The sequence below is a fragment of the Phyllopteryx taeniolatus genome, chromosome 12 (genome assembly GCF_024500385.1).
Source record: "Phyllopteryx taeniolatus isolate TA_2022b chromosome 12, UOR_Ptae_1.2, whole genome shotgun sequence".
Taxonomy (NCBI): Eukaryota; Metazoa; Chordata; class Actinopteri; order Syngnathiformes; family Syngnathidae; genus Phyllopteryx; species Phyllopteryx taeniolatus.
The window spans coordinates 14,305,229-14,324,734 of record NC_084513.1 but is presented as its reverse complement, the minus strand read 5'-3'; the positions used below and the strand labels follow the sequence as shown (position 1 = coordinate 14,324,734).

At 40.4% G+C, this 19,506-nt stretch overlaps 1 protein-coding gene and 1 long non-coding RNA gene across 2 annotated transcripts in view; one reads left to right on the top strand and one right to left on the bottom strand.

Annotated features, from left to right (window-relative positions):
- Nucleotides 1–4,221, bottom strand: part of pou1f1 (POU class 1 homeobox 1) — a 13,110-nt gene extending 8,889 nt beyond the window's left edge. Inside the window, exons 1-3 of the mRNA XM_061792907.1 lie at nt 3,751–4,221; nt 1,404–1,565; nt 347–445 (exon numbers count right to left, since the gene is read on the bottom strand). Of these exons, the coding sequence (XP_061648891.1) occupies nt 347–445; nt 1,404–1,565; nt 3,751–3,886 (397 nt within the window). The 5' untranslated portion in view covers nt 3,887–4,221. The remainder of the gene's footprint in view (nt 1–346; nt 446–1,403; nt 1,566–3,750) is intronic.
- Nucleotides 1–19,506, top strand: part of LOC133486985 (uncharacterized) — a 22,335-nt gene extending 2,829 nt beyond the window's left edge. The window contains exons 3-7 of the long non-coding RNA XR_009791181.1: nt 11,256–11,437; nt 12,788–12,996; nt 15,131–15,218; nt 18,718–18,797; nt 19,190–19,506. This is a non-coding gene — a long non-coding RNA (uncharacterized LOC133486985). The remainder of the gene's footprint in view (nt 1–11,255; nt 11,438–12,787; nt 12,997–15,130; nt 15,219–18,717; nt 18,798–19,189) is intronic.

Genomic DNA, 19,506 nt, shown 5'->3' with positions numbered 1-19,506 from the left:
GTAATTTTGTTAAAACAATAAAGTGTAGACTGAAGCCCATTTTACTGTAATTGTATTTAATTAAATCCAGTAAATAACAAATAAATGTATTTTTAATGCATTTCAATTGGCCAAAAGGTAAAATTGGATGTAAACAATAAGAGCTGAAGTTGTAAATTACAAAATCATACAGAAATCCCCACCCTTGGGAAGTTTCATTACATTTGCATTATTCATGCACAAATAAAAAAAAAAAAGGACTTGAGATGGTCACAAATGGCAAGCATAGAGCTCCCACTGATTTAATTCAAAACAAACAAGTGCACTGCTCGTTGTAGATAAACGGATGAAACTGCGTCATGGTTACCTTGCAGCGGGTTTGCAGCGCTCACCATGTTAGGTGGAGGGACGCCACATGTTTGCAGGATACAAGTCTGAGAAATACTTGCAGAGAGCATCTCCTGAGCTGTGGTGTAAGAAAGACAGAGAGGCACCTTTAGTCACACTCAAGCCAATCATAATTGCCATTAAATAATGTTTTCATTGTTAGTATGACATCCTTCCATCCAGCTGGTTGTAATATATAGATAAACATGAACTGTTCTGTCCCAAAATGCTGTGTCCAAGGTGCATGCTGTGTTCGCCAGGTGTGAAGTACTGTATACCTTCCCAATGTAAACTATAAAAACAAATGTTTAAACAATCTTTATTCCATTATTATCGCATATTTTCTATACATGTGTTGCTTGCAATTGTTTGTGTTCAAATACAAAAGGTTTAAAAGTGCGTTTTGTTACTTTGTAAGTTTTAACGTGTTTAAAATCTGTAGGAGGAATAATTTAAGGCTTTAACTATACTTGTTTTTCATAGGTTTTCACCCATCATGTGTGGGTTTGGTACCTCGCATGATGAATGGAGGATTGCTGTGTTTAGACTTTTGTTTCCATCACCTTTTGTTTGTATGTTCGTGAGCAGGAAAACCCAGAAACTTTAAGCAGTGCAAATAACCCCTTACATCTATCGTGCTAAACAATGTACTTTTAATGTAGATTTTGTTTTAATGTATAGGACAATACTGTTTTAGAGATGAAAAGACAAACTTTTGAGTGGAGATGTGGAGGTCTTAAAAATAACAACTGCGTTAACCTTCCTATCTAAACACACACACAAAAAAACATCTCTTGTAAAAGTGAGCGCAAGTATGTCACAGTTATTCATAAATGTCGCAATGTTGCGTGAGCTTTTCAAGAAAATGAGCTTCTCCAGCAAAGTCTACACCGGACACAAGTTACACAATACTCTCAACCCAAATATACAGTAGTCTACACAACATTCCAAAAACACTATTAAAAAAAATCTCTTTACCATATTGTTCTCATTTAAAGCTCAGTTTTAATTGATAAGTGAGCATACTGCCAACCTACCTGCCATAATGCCATAGGTAGCCTGCTGGTTGCTGTAGTGACACGGGGTGACAGGGTAGTGGAGGCTGGGGGGGCTGTTGCCAAGAGGGTTTCCCAGGGAGGTGGTGGATAGTTGCATTTGGGAACGCTTGGAGGGCTGACCCAGGGACAGCCCGGATGACACTAAAAGGAAACAAACATACAAGGAATAAAACAATTAATACAGGCTAGGGTCTTTCTTTCATGCTAACTGCATTTGCTCTCTAATCACATGATTATTCATTCATATATAGCAGTGGTTTTACACCAAGTACCAAAAAAAAAAGATCTATTTATATTTTAGTACCATCATCATGGGCAATATTAAAACAGAGTAGCGTATTAGGTCTAAGTGTTCATCAAACCTGAGACAGTCTTATTCCTACAAAAGCAGATTTAGTATAATTGTAAGCCAGTCATTTCAAATGTACTGCACATAAAAGTTAAAGAAAATTGTACCCGGATACGGTGTTTAAAACAAACAATTCTTCAAGATTTAATGCAAATGTATTGAACTTCAGAGTTAAATATAACTGAACTGCACTCAAGCATGTGATTCTATCGTGTACCGAGAGCCCTCATCCCAACCACACTTTAAGAATGAGCCATCAAATAACACACAAACAATGTGCATCTTGCATTCTACGCCACCTTACAGATTACAGTTTCCGTAAGCGACCGAGTCCACAATGCTTTTCCAGTTCATGATTTACAAGACGGTGGCATCAATATCAGCTAGAGCACATAGAGTATTTTTGAGCCCGGAAAAAAAAGCATCAGTACACACCAGAAGCAAGGTAAACAGTCTTTTTTTTTTTTTTTTTTGATGATGATCAGACGTTTGTAACAGAACTTGAAAATCAACATTTGTATTTCATTTCTTTCAAAAGACTAAAAGCAACTGCAGTAATAGCTGCTCTTGTGTGAACATAACCTTTTGTTAATCCTGATGGGATGTGCATTTCTAGTTTTACATATTTGCACTTAAAGGAGACCACACTGTGTGTCTTTTCTGACAATAATGTTATAATAACAAAGAAATGTGTGTCTGTGTATGTCCACTTATATTTTGACAGCTGCCTATGCACAATAAACACTCATGCATAAGCAAAGTCATTCTTGGGAAGCAATAGTACTTGAATAATTGAGTCATTTGTTAACTTTTCATGGGGAAATTTTTTTTTTTCAAATGCAGAGTGAAGGTGTAATACAATGATGAGGAGGAGATGCATAGTTTTTCTTTATGAATGTTTTAACCCCCCCCAAAAATAAAATGTATACACACGCTGCAGCATTGATGAATTAATACAGCACTGCATGTGGTAACTCAACAAAAGCTCATTTTTCAAATCCTCACTGTCCCGTGGAGTACACATGGAAACATCAGGAGAATGCTGCAATTACCATACTGTATAGTATCGTACATTTTACTGCTTAATTGTTAATCTCACAGTTTTTATATGCATGAGATGTTTAGCATAATATCAATGAAATCAATTCATTCGTTCTATATCAATTACCACAAACAAAAATACCTGAAAAACTGTTCTCCACAATGCCTGACTGTGAAAGGAATAATGTTGCAATGCACCGAGATGACCGGGCTGAACTACGTGATTGGATGCATTTTGCGACATTACTGTAATTTCTGCCTCTGTGCTGGAGGAGAGCGCAACTGTCACAGAAGGAATGCGTCTGCCATGGCGGTGCGTGCTGTATAAGCTGCAACATTATGACCGCAAGCAAGCCCACACAGGGAAAAATGGCACAATGGCAACGTGCCTTGTCTCTTTCCAGTCAAAAGAGATTAATGTAAGAAATGAATTAGTACAGTAATTGTTTGCAATGATGTTCAACTGTACTGCATTGTACACAGAGATACACCATAGGCCATCATGTTATTTTTATCTTGTGCGTGCGTGTGTGTGTGTAGATGAGTGGCAGGAGGGGGTTGATTTTAACCATGAAAATCACTTTCAGCTGCGTTTTTTTTTCTTTTATAAAGCAAGTTTGGTTGATTGATTGACTTCATACAGGAATGCCAGAGCTTGGATTTGAACTCCTAGTCAAAGAACTTGTGAGGCTGATGTTTCAACTACAGTCATCCACACTAAAATAAAGTAAAAACAAACAGCTGAACATATTCATTTCAAAAATATACTAAAGGGAATAGTCTCATATACTGTACAGTATACATTTGTTTCCTGATGTTACTTCATATTGCAACTTAAATGGTGATAACCTTAAAAAGAATGCGTCAAAGCAAGTCCATGAGTACATAGTGGCCAAAAGAATCATGTCAGTGTTCCAGACTGCTAGGCCCACTTACCTGCAGAGACCATGCTGTGGCCGTGGGAGGTGCTTGGCAGGCAGTCACTGGCAGAGCTGTGGTGCATGAAAATTGGCAGAGGAGAGTCTCCTGCCAGAGGCGGGAAAGAGTCAACACCGAATGCCTGAGACGCCATTTGGCCTCCTCACGTAGTCTGATGCGGTCCACTTTATCTGCTATCGTAACTTCCCCGACCGTCTCAAGTCATCATCCCCTTCTTCTAATTCTCATGCTGTACTAATATATCATTTTAAGGGCGTGCCTGGCTGTACTTCATATGCGGCATGTTCTTGTTCTTTTCACCCTCAACTTTTGAGGTTGCCTCAATTCTGATGTGGATGACTTTTATCTCCCCAAAATAAACACTAAGCTGCGCTCTACATCCAAGTGAGTTTCCCTTTAAACTTCTAAAACACCTCAAGCATCCGTGCCCCAGCTCCTTTTCCTCTATCCTACCAACAGGCAGGTCAGTGTCTGTCACCCCCTGGAGACTTTGCATCCTCCTGCAGGTATTTATACCCCCCGCCAACCTGCAGCTACTCCTCACTCCACCCCAGGAGGCCCCTTCTTTCACATCAATCTCCAGCTGCCAATCCCATGCCACTGCTGTTATTGTGTTTTTCCGTACCTGCCTTTCTGTTATCCAGTCTCCAAATCCAGGATTAAGGTACAGAGCGGCAGAGAAACCTGATCTCGCTGGACCCTCGCTCCCTCCCGACGCTGCATCCCCTGCGCCTGATTAAAGGGTTCGGCTATAATGGCGGCGTCCAATATAGCAAATGCTTGATTTGATTTGAATGTGCTAATATGTCTGCGCCGAATGAGGTGAGCAGATATGGCACAAAATTAATTAATCCCTGATATCATTTATCGTTAATCAACACCTTAATCAATACCTTCAACAACTTGAAACACACATATTTTCTTTTTACGATAATTATTTGAATGTTTTTCGGAAGTAACTAGTTTTTGCCAAAAGAAGAAAAAAAATCAATCATTAGAAACAAATAAGTAATATTAATAATGTTTTTTAAGGTCCTCTCGACACACAACACACCAGTGAATATGACATCAAGCCCTGCCCTTATCACACACACTTCTTTGTGAGAGCTGAGATCCAAATGGAGCGCTGTATTATGGCTCCCTGCTGAGGCTAAAATTGACATAGTGTTGATTTCGAGAGAGCCAAAGAGAGGAAAATGATAAATCATCAGACAAATATTGATTCAGTTAAACGTGACTGAATGTGGCCACAGTGTGAAACTCGCTACATACATACAGTACATACACACATCCTTCCATTTTCTATACCGCTTATCCTCACTACACCAGGTCGCGGGTGACCTGGAGACTGACAAGAATGACAAGTATTATTGCAACTTACTGAGTCAGTTGTGAAACTCTTCTTCACATGTGTCTCTATGTCTGTATTAAACTGCCCCCAGGAGGCCAAGGCACACACGGAGGAACAGCACATAGTGCATTGAATTGAACCAAAAAAATGTAGCAAAAATGGTTGAATTCTTTACATTTGATTTAATCGTCATTACTGTATGTTTTTATAAAGATACAATATGATAGAGTGCTTTATTTCTTATTCAAAAACAAAGCTTTTTTGTGTGTGGGGGGGGGGGGGGGAACTGGAACGGATTTGTGGTACTCCCTTTCATTTTTTCAATGGGGAAAGATGATTTGTGATGGAAATATTTTTAGTTTCAAGCGTGGTCGAGGAACAAATTCAACTTGTACGTCAACGCTACATCTCCATTATTTCCTATGGGAATATGAAATTGACCTGCCTCCCTGAACAGTTTGCGTTTAAATGTGAACTTTTAGTTATTAATAACATTTGATGGCTGAAAGCCTTTCAAAAGTGTTAACCTCTTAATAGCACACTGGCTTGTTATAAGGAGAATGTGCCTGTGTCATTCCCATGGCAACCTTGGTTCATCTACTTTAATGCTCTTTACTAGTGATGCCCCTGCATGGACAGTTTGTTGTTGTTGTTGTTGTTGTTGCGTCAACACTAGCATCTATTACAACCATCCAAGCTTCACTGTGCTAATGCACTTTGTTTACTAGTTGTTGAGTTCGTTAACACCGACAGTATCTATAATCTATCACCTGTCTAGCACTCTCTGTACTCTTTGGATGTTGCTCAGTGTGCACAATGCCCAGTGTTATGAAAAATGATGATGGCGCCAACGTTTTATCAGTGTAGCAGGACCCGGAGATTTAAAAAAGAGCTTCGACCACAGCCGGCACAATGGGCGACTGGTTATCACATCTGCCTCGCAGTTCTGAGGACCCGGGTTCAATCCCCGGCCCCGTCTGTGTGGAGTTTGCACGTTCTCCCCATGCCTGGGTGGGTTTTCGCCGGGCACTCCGGTTTCCTCCCACATCCCAAAAACATGCATGGTAGGTTGATTGAGGACTCTAAATTGCCCGTAGGTGTGAATGTGGTTGTTTGTTTCTATGTGCCCTGCGATTGGCCGGCGACCGGTTCGGGGTGTACCCCGCCTCCTGGCCGAAGATAGCTGGGATAGGCTCCAGCAGCCCGCGACCCTAGTGAGGATAAGCGGGAAGGAAAATGGATGGGTGGGTTCGACCACACATGCTACATTGCATTAAAATCCTTGTTAAAGCACCTCTTCTTGGCAGCAAGGCGGCCATTATCCCTGTAGAGCTTAATTAGCTGCAGCAACAGAGGAAAGGTGAATCACTGATAATGCACACTCCCTCGGTGCCGTGACCTTGGGATCTGCCTCCAGCTGCAGACCACATCACTCTGCAGAAGGTCTGAAGTCACGGCTGCACTGGGAAACGCAGCCATTTAAAAGTCCCAGCCGAAAAGGAGGCTGAAGCGTGTCGCACTCTGAGCTCGGCTTCTTGTTCTTCTTGTCACTTAGTTGGTGTAACAGTGGCGCAACTCTAGAACCACCACGTTCCACTAAGGTTTTGGTTCATTATATAAAATAGGTCACTTAGTCTGCTGTCCAAAGCGGAGAACTTTTTGCCTACATTTCATGACTGGTTTGAAAAAGAATGACCTCTTGGAAGACTAGGAAAACTGATCTATGTTTCTCTTGCTGTCTAAGATCCATTTTAGTTACGATTGGTAAACAAAAATGTGGGTTTTTGGGGGTGCGGGGGTGGATGCACGGTAACCTTGTGGTTAGCACAATCTTAAAGTTCTGAGCTTCAGTGTTCGAATCTCAGCTGCGATATTTCTGTGTGGTGTAGGAATGTTTTTACGTGGGATTTCTCCTTATACTCTGGCTTCCTCCCACATTCCAAAAACGTACATGTTAATTAAGATGAATTGAAGACGCTAAATCAGGGACGGGCAACTGGCAGCCTGCCTATTATATAACTGTATGCCCGTAGAGTACTATATAGTAGAATGCTATTTTTCTTATTAAAGGGGGGCTGGAACACATTAAGGGCATTTCCTTTCATTTCAATGGGGGAAAGATGATTTGAGATACAAGTGTTCTGAGTTACGAACGTGGTCATGGAAGGAATTAAACTTGTAACTCAAGTTGTATAGATATGATAGATAGATATGTCGCTGACGTACAGTATAACTTACCTCCGTGTCAAATACAGTGCTCCTCTCTATGTCGCAGTTCACCTATTCCAGATTTGTTTTCATATTCATTCATTCATTCATCTTCCGTTCCGCTTACCCTCACTGGGGTCGCGGGCGTGCTGGAGCCTGTCCCAGCTATCGTCGGGCGAGAGGCGGGGTACACCCTGAACTGGATGCCAGCCAATTGCAGGGCACATATAAACAAACAACCATTCACACTCATATTCACACCTACGGGCAATATTAGTATCTTCAGTGAACCTACCATGCATGTTTTTGGGATGTGGGAGGAAACCGGAGTGCCCGGAGAAAATCTACGCAGGTACGGGGAGAACATGGAAACTCCACACAGGTGGGGCTGGGATTTGAACCCCGGTCCTCAGAAGTGTGAGGCGGATGTGCTAACGAGTCAGTCACCGTGCCGCCACGCACAATTTACTTCCTAGCCTAAAAAACTGGGGGGAAAAAAATGAAAAATACGATGCTACTTTGCATTACTGTATGTTTAAGAGTTTAAAAGATGTTTAAGAGTATAAAAAGTGTTTCTAAGAGTATGGTAGAGGGGTTGATGGGGAAGATTAATAAGATTCTGGGGAGGTTCATACGTCTTAAAATATGTGTAAATGATTTTTTTAAATTTAGTTGTTACTTCATTGATTTTACCTATTGCAGGGGTGATCCAGAACCTAACAATAAACCAGAATTACTGCATGTGATTAGAATAATACAATATAAAAAATGGATTCCGTTTTCATGCAAATAAAATAATCTAATCAACTGAATTGCAGGATAGTGAGCGATTTGCTGTGGCGCGGTCAGGCAGCTGGTGCAAAGCAGCTGAAGGGCTTGCAAGAAGCACAACAGTCCGCTCCGCGTCTCAGGGGGCTTACTTGATGCCTCCATTTGCATGACATCACAGCAGGTCGGATAAAAAACTAACTGGCATTCATTGTGCGGCAATCTCCACTTGTTTGTGGGCCAGGTTTATCCCCAGCGAGCCAATTATCTCAGAGTGAGCGGAAGAGAAAGTTGCCATTGTGTCCGTATGGTGTCCGTCTTGCGCTGAATGCGGAGCGCTCGGGCCAAAACAGTGGGCCTCATCAGGAAGGACAAAGGTTAAGCTGAGGAGCACGGCCGCCCATGTGCTCTCTGTTGTGTCTGTATTTGTGTTGATCCTGGGCTCTGCTTCACTATTGTTGATGACGGTGGGCAGCAGGTGAAAAATAGCATGTGGGTGGCAGGCATGATTCAACTTGCTCGAGCACACTGTGCTAATTTTGGGCTTAGAACTGTTTCTCTGTGAGCTAAAACAAATGTGTGGTTTGAAATGTGGTTCATTGTTTTTGTTATTCAGGCCCAAACTGACAAGGCCCATCAATTTTTGGTGCGGAGGCCATTCTAGGATATGAACTTTTATTAACTAAGCTACAACTCGAAACTTTAAAATGTCTTGTAAGTCAAGGTAGGACTGTGTTAAGCATAGAGTGGCTAGTTAGTGACTGTAAATGAAAGCCGCTAACAAAGGTCTTAATGCAACCCACTCCTTTCCTTCCATACGAGGGAAAACATGTGTCATTGATATGTACGATGTATCTACTTTTGACTACAGCAACTTTCACTCATCGCTTGCCATGATTGCATAGAAAGACAGAAATTGATGGTGTGATGCGAAGAGGGATACTTGAAATACGTCCCAGTCTTCTTTCATTTCAGCCAACTGCTCCCACTCCAGTCAAAGATCATCATTGTTCTGGCTGCTGAAGGAAGGATTATTTTGGTATACTGAGACGCCTCATACTTTTGCACAGTACATTATTAATACTGTACATGCAGTAAGTATGTATTGCTGCACATTTCACTGAAACAAACAGGCGAACATTTCCTCAGTATAATTCATGGTCCTGCATATCAAATGGTTAACTTGGAATACAAAAAAAATGGCAAATTAATGCATACATTTTAGTATTTCAAAATACCCAACGAAACAACATATCCTCAAAAATATCCCTGAAGAAATTCACATATATATCCTACATTCACATTTAAATTATGGGTTACTTATAATCTTATTTCACATCTAAATGTCAATTTAAAAGTAATGGTACAAAAATTGTGTGATTTTAACATCCATCCATCAATCCATTTTTCCGTACCGCTTATAATCTACTAGGGTTGCAACCGTGCTGAGCCTACTATCCCAACTGACTCCAGGTGAGAGGCGGCGTACACCCTGAACTGGTCGCCAGCCAATCGCAGGGCACGTATAAATAAACAACCATTCGCACTCACATTCACACCTACGGGCAATTTAGAGTCTTCAATTAATGCATTTTTTGGGGATGTGGGAGGAAACCGGAGTGCCCGTAGAAAACCCACGCAGGCACGGGAGAACATGCAAACTCCACACAGGCGAGGCCGGAATTTGAACCCCGGCCCTCAGTACTGTGAGGCAGATTTGCTAACCATCCACCGCAAAGTCGACAAAACTAGCAAAAAGTTTTTGACACCAAAATAACCTTGCTTCGTGCTTCATTGAAGAAGAAGAAATACTTTTAACATCAGCCCTTGTTACCAAACTGATTTTCTGGCATATTCTGCTCACCCCAGAATCTGTCTCCTCTCTTACTGTAGGAACATGAAAAAAAATTGCCTTGAACAAAGATAGTCAGCATAAAATGAATGTTTGAAAATATTTTCCATTCTTTTTCTGCACATCCCCTGAGGTCCTTTGGCAATCTCCGGGGGAGGCGTGCCTCACTCTTTGAAAACCACTCGTGTGGATGGCACCTTGAGGGACAGAAACAGACCCCTGCTGAACCCTATTTTCACAATATGTACATGCTTGCAAGTGGGGTCATTTTTAGGCTGAAGGAACATACCTATACCCGCATACCCTAAAAGGCTGGGTTGGATGGAGGCATTAGATAGAGTATAGAGGCAATTTACGGGGGAGCCAAACTATGGTCTGGGTGGCATTTCTGCCGTTTTTTTTTTTTTTTTTGACGCCCTCTACAAATACTAAAATCAACAATCGACACAGCCCATTTGCCTGCATTGTACTACTTACTTTCTGTACTGTGAAAGACAGGAGATGAGAAGAATAAGAACACATTTCATTTCCCTGATTTCCCTGGAAATTTGCCGATACTAATACTGCACCTCTGTACAGTACTCGGTACTCGTAAAAATGTTCAGATGCTTTAAAAACATACATGACAACGGCGACTGCAAAATGGATGACGAACCCCAGTATCGGCACTTGGTATCAGCGAGTGCTCCAATGTACGTACTTGTCCTCGTCCTCGGTCTGAACAAAAAGTGGTATTGAGACATTCCTAGTTTCCACAATTCACACATCATTCTGTAAAACGCCTTGAACTCACAATTGCTTTCGCCACTTTCTGCTCCGTGTCAAAGTCAGCTCAGTACAGATTGCTCTTGTTTTGGTTCTGAATGTGGAGATGTGATTGTGCTGCTACGTAGTACAGGTCAGGCAGATCTATTCCAGTCGGGCACCGGGCCGTAGGCCACACAAAAATACTTGACTTTTTGCTTCATCATTTAGCTTTTTTTCGATCAATAAATCTATAATATATACAATTGTTTTGTTTATCTTTACCTAAACTGAAGGTTTGGTTTTCGCGTGTTAGATAAATTAAAGGTGAAGAATGGCAAAGTGGCTCTTGCACACATCCATTTTTTTGTATGCGGCCCTCGGAAGAGAACGTTTGCCCCCCCCCCCCCTGATCTAAATTATAAACATCTAATAGTAGAGCAGCCATTTCCTCAAGGACACATTTTAAGAGCAGGGGAAATGGGACAAATACATTTTTTAATTGCTTGGTGCAGACAATTTATATGGCATCATCGTATTAATGCAGACTAACATTGTCGTTCTCATTTCCATTAACAGTGTCTGCAAATTCTGCTTTCTGAAGTGCACCATTGAGCACCAGCTTTGAGCCTCGCTGGCTCCGCATCGGCAGTCTCCACGTTTTCACTCACAACTCATCGACTACAGGAGCTTGTTTTGTGGCCCTATACTCATACAGTACACCCCAGAGTTTTGGATGCGCATCAGCAACTTGGAAATAGGTAATTGGTAACTCCTGCTATCATTGTGAAAGGTCTCTGATTGAAATCAATCCATTCTGTCGCCAATGCAATCAGCCTTAGACCGAAATAAATGGTTAAAATAAGGAAAGTAAGGAACACACATAATCAGTTTAGTGCGAGCTTCAGTGAGCTTTCTAATTGGCTATCGTTCCATCTAATCTCACCTCTGCAATTTCAATGGTAAATTTGCTAAAACTGATTGAAGATCTGGTACACGCATAAAGACTTTTCAAACCTTAAAATGTTTTTTATCTGTGACAGACCCCTCACATAAAGATAAAAAAACCTAGCATTTAACAGTTTTGGTTGTATTGTGTGTGGTATGCTGCGACAATATCAACACAGAATACTACACACATCAAGATTCTGTTTTACCGCCAAATTCGATCTCGCGTGATCACATGTGATCTCACCATACCAAAGAAGAAGAAACACTTCCGGCGCTGATGTTTCCCGAACGTTCCCGAAGGTCACCGGAGCCGGGAGCCTTGAAAAATGGTTACCTCCAGAAACGACTTGGAAAATAATTCTTGCCATCTGGGGAACCCACCTTTTATAAAAAAAAAAAAAAACTCCACATTTGGTAAGACATGCTTGTTTTTTTACATACGGTCGTGTCCTTTTTTATATCTTTGATTGACTTAATTTTGTGTCACGTCACCATTCTCGGCGTGATGACGCGGAAGAAGTCTGCTCTCCCCCACACGAGTTTTGGTTGTAAATATACACATTTATTATTTAAGATTGTAGGGCCCGACCTGTTTCAGACCGTAAACACACATCATACCTAATGCCAATCTTATAGGTTAATCTTATACGATTTAAGATTGTCTGGCGTTTGACATGCTTGGTCGGGTACGGGCAAAATCAGCACAAAAACAGGCCGATTGTCATTGTGTGTGTATTGGGCCTTAGCTTGCGGCTGCCAATGGAGACCTCGCCATCTGTTAGATATTTTTCAGAATCAGAATCTTTTTATTGTCATAGTAGCAATGAGACATTGTACAAGGAAATGTGCTCGGGAGATAAAACATTCTGAAAAAAAAAAGGGAGGTAAAATAAATAGAGATATACTAAAAAAAACTAAAACTCACACAATTACACAACATATTGCACTGGTGCCCTTAGCTGGTGTTAATGCGAAGCTGTTGTAAATGTGTAAATGTGAGACAGTATGTAAACATGAGACCATATGTAAGCATGAGACACTTCATAAACATGAGTGTGTAAAGTCATAAGTGCAGTCTTAAAGTGCATTAGATCAACTTAAGCAGCATTTAACATGGTGATGGCAGAAGGATATAAACTTTCTTAATCTGTTTGTTTTAGTCTTTCTGGACCTGAAACGTCTGCCTGAGGGCAGGCGTTCAAACAGTTTGTGTCCAGGGTGTGATGGATCCTGGAGAATTCTCTTGATATTCCCAAGGCAACGGGAACCGTGTAGATCTTCAAGTGAAGGGAGAGGGCAGCCAACTATCTGCTGGGCGACCTGTACGACCGCAGTCAGTGCTACTGCTCTACCCATATTATTTTCGGCTGTAAGTTTTATCTGCTTATTTTCAACATTTTAAAAGCCTTGGAAATGCATCAGCAAGAACAAATAAAAAAGGTAGATTGGGGCAAATACCTTGCATAATTCAAATATCATCTGATAATTTAGTTACAAAGATAACTGAAGGATGCTGTTAATGAATGTAACGATGTTTACATGTTACAATACTTGTCATTGTTTAACAGACAGCTACAGATATACAGTATAGTTATAAATATACAGTGGAAGTTCGTTAAACGGACCCCGATATAACGGCTATCGGGTAAAACGGTTGTCACTTAAACTGGCGTTGACAAAGTCTACCAGTTCCAGAATTGGCCAATGTTGTTTACTGCCGTTCTGGTGCAAAGCAGGCAGAGAATGGGACTGATATCTTTCCAGGTCACACATATACAAAAAAAAAAAAACACAAAAATGTTATGATGGTTATATCTATTGTCGATTGTGCTGTAGAGAGAGAGAGAGAGAGAGAGAGTTTGGATAAAATGTGAAACTTTGAAACATCTTCAACCTTGTTTTTATATTTATAACTTTGCACTTTACTGGGCATTTTAGGCTATGAAAAGCCTCCAAAACAATAATTTTACAATAATTTGTACAGTAATGTGGGTGCATATGGCCTCAAAAAAAAGTGCTTCAATGTAACGGACAATCGGCTACATTGGACGATGCCCCCCGCCCCCAATTGGTCCGTTCTCTCGAGGTGCCACTGTATATAACCATACTGTGGTTGTACAGCATACACTATATTTCACCAGATACACAAACACACACGCACACACACACACACACACACACACACACACAGCAGGCCACTAATCCAACTAGCAGTGGGAACAGAGCAGGGTGACACCTTCTCACAGGTATCATCTTTGTTTGTACAGTTCATGTGGTGTCACAAATTACAAGCCTAACACAAAAATATTGGCCAACAAAATAAAATAGAAGGTGCTACGATGGAGAGCGGATTTGAAAACATTTGTGTTTCCTGTTTTTCTTCTTTGTTCAATGAGTGTCATGCACCACACTGAACTGCACCACCATTACTATAGTAAAATGTAATTACAACTACCTCACCCTATTGCTTCATATTTTTCTCCTGTGGGGAACAAAAAGGCATCATGGGGGGGGGCGTTCATTTGTTCAAGTTGACTATACACCCCAGCAACTAATTGAGATACGGTGTGCATTACAAAGGAGGCCGGTAATTGCAGAAATACACAATGGGAGCAACAATTATCAGAGGGAAATTAAATAAAATGTTTACATTTCCAAAGAAGCTTCAATAGCTTTTCCTCTCTCTCTGTATCACTTGCACGAGCACACACGCACGGACGACATGCGTGCGCACACGCACACACACGGTGTCCACCTGGTACACTGTATGTATGGATGTGATACCTGTGAGAATGTGTCACCCAGCAGTGTTCCCATAACATTAATGGCCTATGAGTGTGCATGTATACGTGTGTGTTTTCTTGTATCTGTTTTTGTCTTCGTCCTTGCTAGTTTGTCGTACAGGAGTTTTACAAGAGTACATTCATAAGGGGTACTTTGAGCGGTTTATTTACATGGGCTTTCATGTTTGTGCGTGTGTGTGTGTGTGCGTGTGCGATTGAGGGTGTTGTGGGGAGGGAGGGGGGGTGCTAGGTGGAGCTAGGCCAGGTGCTTTAAAGAAAACTTCACTAATTATGTTTACGTTCTGTGTGTGTGTGTTGGAACAGAGGAGGTCAACGAAAATGAGGGGGGTTTATTCTGATGTATCAGCAACTTGTGATTGTGTGTGTGTGCTTAGAGAACGTCTTGGTCTCTTTACACTGCTTACGATTGCGATGAACAAAGCAGTGTAGTGCATTTGATTGCCTTCTCATTTGCATTTTACCAGCCTTTAATTAGACTACCCAGGATGTAGCATGCACATTTCGTTTTATAAAAATAGGGCATTCCCCAAAGACAAAAAGAGTAATGGGACATATCTTGGAGAGAAGACGTTAATATCTAGGCAGCCATTGTGTAGTAATGCTCCTTCCTTAAAACGTTTTACAATTCAGAGTTCAGCACAGTACGAATCTAAAGGAAATACCTTCACAAGTGCATTTTGTCTTTTCTTATTTTTGAAGCCACCAGAAGATGGCTGACTTAAATGGCGCGTAGCTGCAAGCATAATAACCAGCATGGAACTGACCAGAGAAACAAGTATGAAACTGGGTGAGTTTTTTTTTCCACATTCAATAATTTTTTTTATTGCCAATACTCCATATATCCGGGACATACGGAAGAATTTAAAATGACATTTCTTCCTCTGTACTCGACACGTAGACGGCTGAACTAAAATAGAACATACAACATTAAAGAGAAGAAAGGAGTAGTTCAGTAGTGTATAGCCTTTTTAGATGCCCAGTGGAGTACAATATATTAGCAATGTGAAAGTCAAATTTTGCTTTGAAATTTGGAAGTCATTCAGGTTGGAAGTCAACCAGCGTTACAGAATGGATTGGGTTCAACTTTGGAGGTTCTGTTGTCTTATCAAATTAGTAGTCTCATATTTTTCAATTATTAAAGGGTTTTCATTAGAAATCTGAATGTTTGAGTAACTTTTTGTCATAGGCCAACAAAATTAAAAATGTTGAAAAAATGAAAGATTTCTGAAAATTCCAACAATATATTTCACAAAGGTTCACAAATGTTCAATGTGCGTACCTTTTTGCCTTCCTCTTTGCCCTTTTTTTTTGCGTGTGTCATGTCCAATTATGCTTTGTACTTGGTGTGTTTGTATTGTATTTCCTCAAATGCACACTTTCCAGCATATTCTGACAAACAAAATCCCTTTTCATTGCTTGTGAATGCCATTCTTCACCCTGAAAAAAGAGAAAAACAAACTTGAATAATAATAATAATAACAACAACAACAACAATAATAATACTAATAATACAATTTGAGATCATTGGAGTGACAATTGGCTATGTTCCGAGGTAACGAAAAGATGTAAAAAAATAAATAAATAAAAAGAACACCTTGTAGTCACAAACTATTGCGAACCAAGTTTTTAATCACAAAAATCATGTGGTGAAATCAAAATCATTCAACAGGAATGACCATAAATGACACAATCTAAGCCAAACCTTAATGACAGAATCGCGACTGGCCTGTTTTCCTTCAACGGGAGCATAACAGAGGAAAAGTGGGCGTTGCAGCAATGGGCTTTTGGTCTTGTTTTGGCATTTCTATTCATGATGCGAGGGTAAACTGGGAGTGGGGCACATCACGGCGGAGGTCAACTCTCCTGATGAATATCAAGCGTGCCTCGCGCACCACTCCGACAACCATCTGCTCGAAGCTACGGCTGACTCACCGGCCGCAGTGCAAACATATCATACAAAAGCTAATTTCATCAACATATTCAACAAAACTAACTGGAAAGGCAGAGGTAAACCATTCCATTCGAGGAAATAGGAGCAGGTCCCACAACACAGATTGCAATCTCTCTTCAAGGCTTAAATGTCACCGTCTAATATTTGTTGGTCAAAAGTCGTTTATTTACAGATCTCCGTCAAGCGTTCAAAGGACCCCTACAGGTTATGGTCAAGCGTCCTTATCTTTAATTTAATTCCCTTACCTGAGTGGTTGACCATGCAGGTATTTGCAAATCGAAAGGGGAGGTGACGGGTAGATGGTAAGCTTCCACTTACAAGCACTTCATAAAAATGGGCGCCCCGGTTTGAGAAACCTTGGGTCATATTTGATCAGGCGACATGTATCCTGGAGAAAATGTTTGTGGGCCATTCCTCTGAATTGGTGCTATTTGCTTGTTGTAACGCTCGCTATAAATTTAAATAACTTCTTTCTGCTCTAAATCTGATAATACAGTACACACACTATATTGAACTACTAAAAATGTGTATTGGCCTATCTCAGGCAACTTTATTTTGTTATGTCATCATTTTATTGGACTGGAAATCCTCATTTGAGTAACAGGACTGAAAGTAACATGGGTGAGATTTTAGCGTTGAATTAGCAAATACACGAAATATAGCCACATGACGTTTATGCTAATAGCATATAGACTAAGCCCATTACTGTTTAGGGATTCAACAAAGAACTGTATTTTGAATATAAATGAATAATGTTCAGAAATAATTGAGGTAACAGGACTGTCCTGACATTCTAAACCCCCAATCACAGTTGAAATGTCATCAAATATACAGGAAAAGAAATGAGTGTACATACTTTTGGCCTTCCCGTGGCCTGCAGAGGATCTGAATGATGCAACTTCATGTGGACCATGTGACTTGTGGAATGTTCCAAATTTTTCAGAGAAGGAAATTGTTAGGATAACAAACAAGACTGAGTTCAAACGACTGAAATGTAAATTTAAACAATTATTGTTTTAAAGATAATAAGCTTCAAGTACAGTTGGGATAAAGAGAATCATTAACTTAGTGTTTATTTTTTGTTCAAATCTTGTTAGTTTTGTTATTTGAATGTAACTTTTTCACATGACATACAATGAACCTAACATGTATATTTTTGGAATGCGGGAGGAAACAGGAGTAAACCCACACGAGCAAAGGTAGAACATTTAAACTCCACACAGGAAGGTCAGAGCGGAGACTCAAAATATGACCCTAAAAACAAACCCCAATATGTTGATCAATTGTTTGAATAAAGCATTCAACAAAGAACAAATGTAAAGTCCATCAGGATCCCAGAATGTACAGTGGTCGGCATTGCAGAATAGAATGTACTGTATAGATAATGAATGCTGGGATTTTTAAAGGAATATATTTTTTTAGATTATGCTGATGAAAAATGAGACTTTGATACATTTGTGAGTTTAAGCTTCTTGATAGTGATGCCTTTCCCCAAACAAAGATCAAAAGATCATTTAAAAAAAAAAGTGTCCTTAATCCCCTTCTTCACAAATATGTATACACTAATTGCGCTACAGATGTCCCAAATTCAGGAACAGACCAGCTCTAAGTGCATGCATACAATAATGATTTGAAGTGGCCAGCTCCATCAATGTGTCATATTAGGTGACTCATGTACACTAATCACGAGATCATTATGTCATGCCTCATTATGAAATGACTGTTAGAACGTGAGCAGCATTGAACAAAAAAAAAGAAACTCCATCTGCGCTTGACACATTATTGTCATTCATTTCTATAGTAACAAAAAAAAGCATTTCCTTTCGACTTCATGTCATCTTTGGGTTGTGTCTGAACGACATACCGAATGCACTGTCCGTGTAGAGCAGTGATTCTCAACTGGTGGATCGGGAACCAGCTTGGGTGGTTCGCGGACAGCTAATAAAAAAATGTACTCGTATTCAGATTTGTTCGGTACAGTACGGAGTCGTACCAAGTTCCCACATGGAACTTATTAGGTAAGTGACAGGAAATGTTACTCATTTGTGCTCTAGTGACTTGTTTACTTCATAGTAAACAAATACAGCGCAGCTCAGCCTCTGGCTAGCGGGCGTAGTTTACTGTCAAACTAAACATAAAACAAACCGAATTGCACGTTGTGTATCTGTTTCGATAAGATGTGGTCACGGAAGAATATAAATTTGTATCTTAAGGCACAACTGTACTTCTTTTTTCTCGAAAATTTACAATTTATTCTTATAATATGATGACTTTAATCTTGCAAGTAGATGGCTTTAATACATTCATTTTTTTTTAAACTGCTTATCCTGATTAGTGTCGTGGGTCAGATGGTGCCTATCCAAGCCGACTTTGGCCGAGAGGCTGGGTACACCCTGGAGTGGTCGCCAGGCAATGGTATGGGGCCTTTTATCTAGAAAACACCAAACCTTTGCCTTGTTGATAAAAAGCTTTATTCTCATAATATTATGATATTAATTTTGTAAAAACGTTACAGTCACTAGCTTATCTAAAATCATTTTAATTGTATACTGGATTATAATAAAGGCATGGAATCACTATCATTGTCATGACAACACTGTTGCCTGGACATATTTTTGTGTTGTGTAGATTTAGTTTCCCTTTTCAGTTCAGTTTGCGTGAATTTTTAATTGTCATTATCCTAGTTCATTGTGTAAATGTTATTTTTATTCCGACTTTAAAAGACTTTTCGTTCTGCCTCACCCACTGTCATCTGGATTTTGGCCTTTTTTTTTCTGCCGCTTTTCCACCCCCTCCTCCACTTGGAGAGCTGGCAAGATGGCGAGGATCGAAGTGAGGCTCTTATTTCATCGACCGGCCGAGACAAGATCTAAGGAGAACTACTTCCTCGGAGGCGTCCACCTGCGGCTCTTCATTTCATTAAATGGACTCTCATGCAGTTTTAACTAACATCGTACAGCATCATACCATGTGATAATGTTGTCCACTCGGCATCCAGGAAGAGGGATCTGTTATCCCTTTTTAAGGTTTCTCCTATTCCCCCCTATTCCTTTTCCTTGTCTATCTAAGCCAGCCGATTTTTGTGAACTGTTGGCCTGTGAGGTCCTTTGAGACAATTTTGTGA